The sequence below is a fragment of the Mandrillus leucophaeus genome, unplaced genomic scaffold, assembly GCF_000951045.1.
Source record: "Mandrillus leucophaeus isolate KB7577 unplaced genomic scaffold, Mleu.le_1.0 Scaffold371, whole genome shotgun sequence".
NCBI classification, from domain to species: domain Eukaryota; kingdom Metazoa; phylum Chordata; class Mammalia; order Primates; family Cercopithecidae; genus Mandrillus; species Mandrillus leucophaeus.
Window position 1 is genome coordinate 931067 of NW_012103932.1, and position 10808 is coordinate 941874.

The 10808-nt window shown below is 38.5% G+C and overlaps 1 protein-coding gene across 1 annotated transcript in view; it reads right to left on the reverse strand.

Annotated features, from left to right (window-relative positions):
- PTK2 (protein tyrosine kinase 2) overlaps nt 1–10808 on the reverse strand; it is a 342995-nt gene that overhangs the window by 162673 nt on the left and 169514 nt on the right. Inside the window, exon 13 of the mRNA XM_011990150.1 lies at nt 7486–7603. Within this exon, the coding sequence (XP_011845540.1) occupies nt 7486–7603 (118 nt within the window). The remainder of the gene's footprint in view (nt 1–7485; nt 7604–10808) is intronic.

Consider the following 10808-nt stretch of genomic DNA (forward strand, 5'->3'; position numbering starts at 1 on the left):
TGAACAATGAGATCACTTGGACTCGGGAAGGGAAACATCACACACTGGGGCCTATCAAGGGGAGAGGGGAGGGGGGAGGGATGGCATTGGGAGTTATATCTGATGTAAATGACGAGTTGATGGGTGCTGACGAGTTGATGGGTGCAGCACACCAACATGGCACAAGTATACATATAACAAACCTGCATGTTATGCACATGTACCCTAGAACTTAAAGTATAATAATAATTAAAAAAAAAGATGTTATCAATGACATTGTGTGCCCGAAACTTCATTAGCAATTTTAATTTCGCCCCATCCTGTGGTCCTATGATCTCGCCCTGCCTCCATTTGCTTTGTGATATTTTATTACCTTGTGAAGTATGTGATCTCTGTGACCCACATCCTATTCGTGCACTCTCTCCCCTTTTGAAAATCGCTAATAAAAAGTTGCTGGTTTTATGCTCAGGGAACATCACAGAATCTGCCAACATGTGACATCCAGCTTTAAATTTCTCTCTCTTGTGCTCTTTCCCTTTATTTCTCAAACTAGCCGAGACACTTAGGAAATAGAAAAGAACCCAGGTTAACCATCGGGAGTGGGTTCTCCCGATACATACGGCTTAATCCTAATAAAGAACTAAGATGCTAAGTTGGTAAAAGACTTCGTTCGCAGGAAACTAAAAGATGAATTAGTCAACACTCCTTGTCAAAGGACCAGGCATTTTGCATTTTGATAAAACTACTCACTAGTAACAACAGACAAACCTGTGCAGGAAGCACAGAGAAACAGAAGGAAAACAATTCCACAGGTGTGTGTGGCTGCCAATGGAATGAATGTATAAAAGAAGTCAAGTCTCGGAGCTGTCACCCAAAGGAGCCGTGCACGTGGCTGGCTGGAAAGTGAGCCAGGCAGCTATCTACAGAGTTCAGGGTGAGCTCCCTTTTTGCTGAGCAGGACACAGTGACTGGCTCATGCTGGCCTGACCACAGTGAAGCTGAGGACTTTGTTCAATGGTGAGGGAGACTCTTTCTTTCCTGCAGCCTTAATTTTGCAAACCAGGAAACATGGAGCCCTCCCTGGTTTAACCTCTTTAATTTGAATTAATGTAACAGCCCCCTAACCGGTCCTCTCTTCCAATCCATCTGAGCTAAATGATTTCAGAATAAACTTCCCAAATTACAAATTCATCAACCAAGCAAGTTATTATGCTTAACATTTTAGTGTCTCTCAAAAACTTTCAGGATGAGATTTAAACACCCCAAGCTTAATTTACGAGGCACTGCTTCACTTCTCTCAGCACACAAACATTGCTCTGGCTGTCATCTTTGCTTTGTGTCTGTAGAGTGGCATGGGAGGCTGAGGAGGCACCCATCTACCACTCACCACTCTCGTGCCCTTCTAGGCAGCTCCTTGGTGACACCTCTTGTGTAGTCACACTTGCTGTCCACAGTTCCTCTCCTTGCATTTGCCCTTGAATTCATTCTAATCGGTTCCCCCCACCCCCATACACGGAAAATACTCTTTCAGCATCTCCAATGACATCTGCCTTGCTAAACCCAATTGTTCACTTACAGTTAGCAATTAACACAGCTCATCACTCTGTCCTTCTGAGAGCTTCCCACCCTGGGCCTCCTGAACCTTGTACTATATTCTCATGGTTTTCTTCTGTCCTCTCAGGGCACCTCTTCTTCGTCTTCTTTATTGGTTCCTCCTTATCTCCCTGGCCTGAAGATTAGATAACCCAGTGCTCACACCTGTACCTCTTAACCTCACTTCCTTGGTAACCTCATCCAGTTTCAAAGCGTCAAATACCACCCACACTTTGCAGCTCCCAAACGCATACCTCTAGCTTGGACCTCTCGCCTGACCTGAACTTCTCCATCTGGTTGTCTACCTGACACCTCCCTCTGGATGTCTGAAGGTTGCTGGGACTTGTCGATATTCAGAACTGAGTCCTGGTGGGTGCACCTGCATACTACCCATTGTTCACGTGGAGCCAGCAGTCATCACAGGGCCTCGCTGCTCCCCAATCCATACCCAGTGTAGCAAATGCGAGGCTTTACTATCCAACTCTATCCAAAGTCCTCTTACTTGTCACTGTCATTCCAGAACCCCTGACCCAAACATCACTTGCCTACATCATGGTAATAGGCTCCTGATTGGTCCCTCTACTTTATCTGTACCCAGGCCGACCTACCGTGGTCTATTCTCAGCACGGCAGCCAGAGTACTTATTCTAGAACATAAACCAGATCACATTAACTCCTCTCTTCACACCCTCCAATGGCTTCCCAAATCACTGCGTACAACCCAAGGCCCTTACAATGCCTTTACATCCTGACCAACCATCAGCCCTGGGATCACCCCTCTAGGCATTCTAGTGACCTGGGTCTCTGCTGTTCCAGGTATGCTTCCTAGCACTCCCCAGCCTTTAATAGGGAATAGCCAGATATCCTTGTAGGTTCTGTTTTTAATCCCTTCAGGTGCGACTCTCTCAGTGGGACCTTCCCTGACAACCTTATTTAAAATTGTATCCCTTACGTTCTTCCCTGTCTTATTTTTCTCGATACAGCTCAACACCATTTGATATATTATATGCTACAGTATTTATTTTCTCTGTTAATTTACTGTTTATTGCATGTACGTCCTCACCTACAAGAAATTTCCATGCATGCAAAACCTTGTCTATTTTGTTTGCTGCTACAACCTCTATCCTAGAACTGTGCCTGGAAAATGGGAGGAGCTCAACAACTACATGTTGAAAGCATGCAATGTTTGGTCTGGCCAATCTGGCTTTTCGGTATTACTCGTCACTATTCCCTGATTCTATACTGCTGCACATTGTATTCCCCTGAACATACCACACATGCCTTGAAAGGTGCTCTTCCTTCATTCGGGTAGAAACATTCCTCAATATTTCAAAGCTCAATTCAAGTTCTATTTCCTGCAGGGAGCCCTTCCTGGAATACCTCAGTCTGCACTGAGTGGCATCCTCTATGTTTCTGCTGCATCCACAGAGTATTTGCCACATATCATACTTCTCCACAGACTATTCAACCTGCCTAAGGTTACGGTAAGACTTAAGCTGCCCAATGGCATCCCTAATACCTAGCGGAGTATCTGGCACTTGGGAGACTCTCCGACCACTGTTTGGTAAAGAAAGAAAAAAATCAGCCTAGGACCCCATGTTACTCCTTCTGAAAAACTGTTTAATTCTTCTAATTTGCAGAGATGGTTGTGAGGCTTAACGCTATATATATACAACTCACTGCACATCATAGGAATTCAAGCCAAACTGCAAGCCATCACTTGTTGACATTTTGAACATCTATTTCAAGCAAAATAACCAAGTCACACCAGGAAGACCAAATTCAGAGTAACTGAAAAGACCTGATAAGTTTATTATCCCATGAACATGGGATAAGTATGGTGGTGGTGCACTCACCACCAGCACCACCACCTTACTTATACCCAAACTGTTAATAATATAGCCTTTCAAATGACACATTAGTGTGATTTCTGTTTGCACGCTGTTGAAATTTCTGTTTCCTGAAAGAAAAAGGAATCCATTATTATATTTTTGGCTAATAGGAGACTTCCTAAGTAGCTGGGCGTGGGTAGAAAGGCAGGTATAAAGAAGGAGATAAGCAACAGAAGGATTCTGAGAGAATATTTTTATAAAGAGAATAATGGAATACAGAAAAATGGCAACAGACACCATCAGTAGAAGCAGCATTTAAGAAAACCCTAAGGACTCACTACCTAAAATGTCTAATTCTGGGAGTTAATGTTTTTGTTCAAATGTACTTCCATTCTTCTTAGAAGTCTCAACTGAAACTGGTGACTTAACTTACCAGACTTTTTAATGCTTATAAATACAAAAGTTTGGAGACATACACACACATTTACATGTAGGTTTTTAATACATTAATAGAGCTATTTTTTTAAACAGCTGCGTAGTATTACATCATGTATGCATACTCCCTCATTTATTAATTTTTGCTCATTTTTTGCTATTATAAACAATGCAATAGTGAATATCCTCCTCAGGTCAGTGGTTTGCATGACTGATTTCCAAGAGGCAGACAAATGGGCAGAGTACTCCTAAACTGTCTTCTGAAAATGTACCAATTTACAATGACACAAGCATGAGAGTGTATTCTCCAGAAGTCTTGCCAGTGGTGGTGATCAGGTTTCTTTAGTCAACGTAGTAAATATAAAATGAAATATATCACTGTATCCATATATTCACTGAACATTTGTGTGTCCATTCCTCTAAAAGGTAACCCATTTTTATACTAGCTTGCCTTTTACTGAATGAGCTGGAAGAATACTTGAAAATGAGAAATTTTAATTACTTGTTATATGTGTCATAGATATTTTCCCCTGTCATCATAGCTTTAAAAATGTTACCTTGTACTAAACGAATTGTTTTAATTATGTAATTGTGCTCACTTCAGCAGCACATAAGTGTTTTAATTATATAATTAAATATAACAATTTTATTTTTATATCTTTCGGAATTTGTCATGCTTAGAAGCATTCACTCCCTCCCTTGAAATGTACAGTATTCACCATCATTCTATACATAGAAAACCTACTTAAAATTATGTAATTACAACTCTATATTACACTATTCACTTTCCTCTGAAAAAATATTACTACAGAATTTTACTAACACTGCAAAATTGATTGTAAACTTTCTTTCAGGTAAGGTGTAGATTAGATAATGTCCTACAGTAAGGGCCAAGGTTATGCAGACTGTGGTGGAATGTAGTCCAGGACAATTTGGCTTGTGGCTCTTACTATGGTCTCCCCAGTAAAATCACCTTTTATTTTTATTTTTTTTTAATTAACTTATTTTTTTTAGATACAGTGTGCCCAGGATGGTCTCAGATACCTGGCCTCAGGGATTCTCCTGTGCAGCTGGAATTACAGACATGAGCCACTATGACAAGGTAATATCCCTTTTAAAAAGCACTTTATAAATCCAAAGTAACTACGGTAGATCAAAGAACTAACAAAATGCATCTGGGCACACCCAGTTCACATGTAGAATGTACTGATCACTTATTACTCTCATGCTATGTTATGCATATACACGTATACATGTATAAGTAGTTTATGATCTAGAGAAGACAGATGGGCATATATAATTATTATGTAAAGCATGTTTCCAGGAAAATGGTACATTAGAGTTGTAGAAACATGTTTAACATTTGAATTCTTAAAAAATCTCAATTAAAAGATGCACATGTGCTGTGTCAACATGTATTTCTAACTACAACCCACTAAAGATGTTTGATGTTTGCCTTTAATATTATTTTAACTAAGCAATATATCTTCACCTTAGGGATCTACGATGAAATAGTTATATAACACATAAACATGCTATGATTGAGAATAAGAAAATTATCAAGTTTAATAATTCATTTTATAAAGACAATATAAAATTGGAAACAACCAATACCCTATCTAGCTTTTCATGACAAGTATTTTCATTAATGCTCTTTTCATATGAACAAATAGCTTAAAAAGCATCACATTTCATGTTTTGATATCAAAATGTTTCTCCCTAGAGATCAAAAAAAGCTAGCTAATAGCGAAATCAATATAGGAAGATGTTTACGTTTTAAACATGGAAGGCTCATTTAATGCCTGACATACCAATGTTATTTTTAAATGTGTATTTCAAGGACCTTTTGGTAAACTGAAGATAAAAGATAAAAAATTGTTTACTAAAAAGAAAATGGTCAATCTATCACATTTAACATTTTTCCTAAATTGCTATCTTTATGTAAAGAAATTATCTGAAAACATTTAAATAATATTTATAAGGCATATACTCCTGTTTAAAGTATAAAGTGTGACACTGGAAGAAGAAAATGTCAAAAATAAAAATAAAAAATAAAGCACAAAGTGAAAAATCAAGACCTATAGCTGCAAAGGCTTTAACTGAGAGTAACTTTAGAGATTTCTGAAAGCAACTTCATTCCTCTGTTTTATACAAAGAAAACTTAGGAAAAATATACGAATAGGCCTTACTGGTGCGATCACTGTGGGAAAAACACTTTTTCTCTAGGAAAAGCCACGTCCTGGAATCACACAGATTTATGTTTACTCAGCGAAGGCTCATGGCTTCAGCTGCTGTTTTCAGGGCACGGCGCCATCACTTACCTCTTTTGAGATATATAAATAAAGGGTCCAATGACTCCTCTCTACAAAACACACAACACACACATATACCTCCCATGCAAACACCATCCCTTTCTCAAACTGCTTTGTAAACAGAGTACTTCCCTGCTGGGCAAGGCTGGATCCTCTGCATTTCTATCTGCTTCATTTGGGCTTTGGCCTTTTCTCTATCCTCATTACTGTTTAATACAATTCTGCTGACTTGAACACACACCACACAGCACCTCAGGATTTTTTTTTCCCTCTACAATCATCCTAGTCACTGAGGTGAGTGCTAGAAAGGGTCTTGGCAATAAGGACAAAACCCACATTCAGAGTCCCCACTTCCACAGTGTGAGGTCCTTTACAGTTACTCTTTGGGACGTGTCTAACAACCCTACAAAGTAGGTATCATTCTTTCACAGATGAGGTATCTCAAAGTCTAGGTTAATACAGTGTCAAGATCAGACTAAACTAGTAGCAACAACAGGAACAACAATATAACTAAAATCTATGAGCATCAAGTGTGCTAGGCATAGTTCCAAGCCTATAAACAAATAAGTCCTTTATCCTCCTAATACCATAGAAGACAGTTACTGTTCTTCATCTTTGACAGATAACAGAACTGAGGCACAGAAAAGTAATTTATAGATGGTGTCACAGAGGACTCATGATTTGAACTTAAGTCCCATAATTTCCAAATTCAGTCTTTTCCTGCTTCACATTATGTATGCTATTATCCTGCTGGGAATATTTTCATTTGATTCTTTCAGAAATCCAAATCCTCAAAAGCATTCCTCATTATATGCTTGCAGAAACTCCGCACCGTTTTCATAGTGATGTTTCTAGGATATTTATTCATTCTAATCTTTGATTTTTTAAAGATTCATCACTTAGAATGTATTTTATTCTTCAAATGGTCTAAGCTTTTGAGATATATAAGAAAAAATAGAAAGGATACTTTATTTACAGTGAGTTACAAGGGATTCCTTTTTTTAAACCCAGAATTTTATTTAAACCCAAAAGTTTAAAAATACTAATGTATTTAAAAATAGTAATGGTAATTTAGAAAATCCTCTAAGTAGGTAGCTCAAAACACATACAATGTTTTTTTTTAGGCTCTATTCAAACCCAGCTCCCAGCTTGTGTAAGGTGTGAAATGGATCACCATCCCTAGAAAAGTAAGTACTCAGATTATACTGAGTTGAATTATTCATTTGGTTTTCATTTTTACAGTTACCTAAAAGAGGATAAACAGGCTGTTAGGGGCAAGCTCAGCTAAATATTTGGTAGAAATGTAATTGGGAATGCTCAGAAACAGCACCTCACCTTTCTGGGGTCTGATGATAAATGACTGCGAGGCTCCATTCACCAGCCGGCAATACCCATCTATCAGGTCAGCCATATTCTCCGCAATGGTTAGGGATGGTGCCGTCACTGTCAGAGGCTAAAGGAGAATAGACCAAGAAAACAGACTTTATTGTTCTTCCCTGTAAGCAAAGGGCAGCTGTGCTATGACATCAGACATCTCTATACACTTGAAAACAGAGAAGAGTGGGAATGAAACAAGATTTGTCATAAGATTTGAGAAAGGAAATCTGATATTTAAGGACATTATTCCTAGAATATATGACAAACGCAAACCCAGATGAAAACAGAAAAATCTTTTAAACGGGGGCTCTAGAATAAATATAGATGAAAAAAATATTTTCCTTCAGAATGTCTGGCCCCTCTGGCATACTCCAGTTAAGGGAAGAATTTAGACAACCAGCAAGTTAAAGTATGACTTCTATCAGAAATTCATGTGGACTAAATTTTTTATCAACCATCCATCTTAATTTCTAATGTAAAAGAAAATTAGTATTTGTTTAATCTCCAGAATCAACAAGAGTTCCTAGAGCCCCTCAGATGTCACCAAACTCACAGAAACACAGGGCAGAAGAGTGATGAGGCATCCGCCTAAGAGAGGAGTGCTGCAAATAAAGCCACCCAGAGAACTGGCCATAACAGACCAAAGAATCCTGGTGTGCTGATGGAAACAGATGAGCTTCAAAAAACATGCTTTACACACCAGCACAACCGTGTGTGCCACCAGACTGTCCAGATCCTTTCACACATGAGTGTATTTTCTCCATCTTGCAGAAAGGACCACATTAGGCAGCATTTGCCAAATGGCTCTTTCTCATGCCACTTGTTTTAAATCACTGTTGCCTGTTAAGAATATAGGCTTTGGATCCAGACTGTTTGGGTATGAACCCCATCTCTGTCAATTACTTGATGTGGCCAACCTGTTATGCCCCAGTTTCCTCAACTACAGAATGGGGTTAACCAAAGTATATCAAAGCATCTACTTCCTTGGTTGTGAGAATGACACAGCTTCTCTTGGCTTCTGCATAAAGAACCATGGGTAGCATGTGCCCAGTATCAGGTACTGCTGCTGTTATAATTATTATAATCATACAATAATAATTATTATAATCACGTAATAATTATTTCTACCCAGAGCATACCATGGACAACACAGTGTGGAAATTAACTCAGTTTACAGTATATATACAGTCAATGCACCACATAACAACGTTCTGGTCAATGATGGTCCACATATACAATGGTGGTTCCATAAGATTTATATAATGGAGCTAAGAATTCCTATTGCCGGGTATGCCATAGCCATCCTGAAGTTGTAATGCTCATGTTTGTGGTGAAGCTGCTGTAAAAAAATCTACTGTGCTGCCAGTCTTATAAAAGTACAGCACATACAACTATGGACAGCACATAATACTGGATAATGACTATGTTACTGGTTTATGTATTTACTGTTTTTTTTTTTTTAAATAGAGTGTATTTTTACTTATTTTTTTTTTTAAAAGTTAATTGTAAAACAGTCTCGCGCAGGGCTTCTAGGCAGTATTCCAGAAGGCAGCACTGATCTCATAGGAGGTGACAGCTTCATGGGTTACTGCCCTTGAAGACCTCCCAGTGGGACAAGATGCGGAGGTAGAAGATGGTGATATGGATATTCCTGACCTTATGTAGGCCTAGGCTAGTGTGTATGATTGTGTCTTACTTTTTAACAAAAATTTTAAAAAGTAAAAAATACAGAAAATCATTTTAAAACTAGAAAAAAGCTTACACAATAAGTATGTAAAAAAAGAAAATATTTTTGTACAGCTGTACAATATATTTAAAACTGTTATTACGAGTCAAAAAAGCTGAAAAAAATCAGTTTATAAAATATAAAAGTTACAGTAAGCTAATATTTACTACTAAAGAAAAAGGTTTTAACAAGAAATTGAAGTATATGGTGTATACTTCATATACAGTATGTACAGTGTTTATAGTCTACAGTAGTGCACAGTAATGTCGTAGATCTTCACATTCACCCTCCATTCACTCACTGACTCACCCACAGCAGCTTCCAATCCTGCAAGCTACACTCATGGTAAGGGCTCTATACAGGTATACCATTTTTTATCTTTTATACTGTATTTTTACTGTGCCTTTTCTATGTTTACATATATTTAGAGATACAAATACCACTGTGTTACAATTGCCTGAATTATTCAGTATAATAATATGCTATACAGGTTTGTAGCTTAGGGGCAACAGGCTATATTGTATAGCCTAGGTGTATGGCAGGCTACAACCATCTTAGGTTTGTGTAAGAACAGTCTCTGATGTTTGCATAACAAAGAAATCAGGGAATTAGGTATTTCTCTGAATGTATCTGTTGTTAAGCAAAACATGACTGTACATATAATTCCAAGAAGTTAATTTCCTTGGTACTTGATGATAATCCTTTTTTTTTTTTTTTTTGAGACACAGTCTTGCTCTGTCACCCAGGGTGGAGTGCAGTTGTGCCATCTTGGCTCATGGCAACCTCTGCCTCCAGGGTTCAAAAGATTCTTGTGCCTCAGCCTCGCAAGTAGCTGGGATTACACGTGTGCACCACCATGCCTGGTTTATCTTTGTATTTTTAATAGAGACAGGGTTTCACCATGTGACCCCACGCCTCTAGTGAACAGCCCTCCCTAGCCTCCCAAAGTGCTGGGATTACAGGTGTGGGCCATGGTACCTGGCCTGATTATAATCTTTAATCATCATTATCTTTACAATAATGTTCTTGAATGATTTTTAAATCTGTCTCCTGTCCTATTCTTGGGGATATTTAATCATTATTATTTGTAATGTAACCCTTTCAATATGTAAGAAAGTTGTGATTCTGATGATCCATGAAAACTTCATCCTTTTCATAAAGAAGTCAATAGTTCTAAAACACCACTATGTTACCATTTTCCCTTAATGATGAATGTAACAGTTCCTTACCTCGGGTGCACCTGCTATTTTTAGTTGTAGCATTCCTTTTCTGTCCTTATCTTCACTGTTTGAATACTGAATGGTCTGCACTTGAGTGAAGTCAGCAAGATGTGTGGGCTATAAAAAGGAAAGGTAAAATCTTTAGACTACGGATAAAAAACTCATTTCACGGAGTCTGTAAATGTTCTGTGAAATCCTTGTTGTCCTGAAAACATCCTCCCTAAGACTGAAGGTCTGGGGAAAAAACCAGATTCTCCATGCCCCAGGGGAGCAGCCATGAGACTGTCTCCTGCACTTCAAGGTCAGGTCCAGGTCTGCTCTCTGTGATGTGCTGA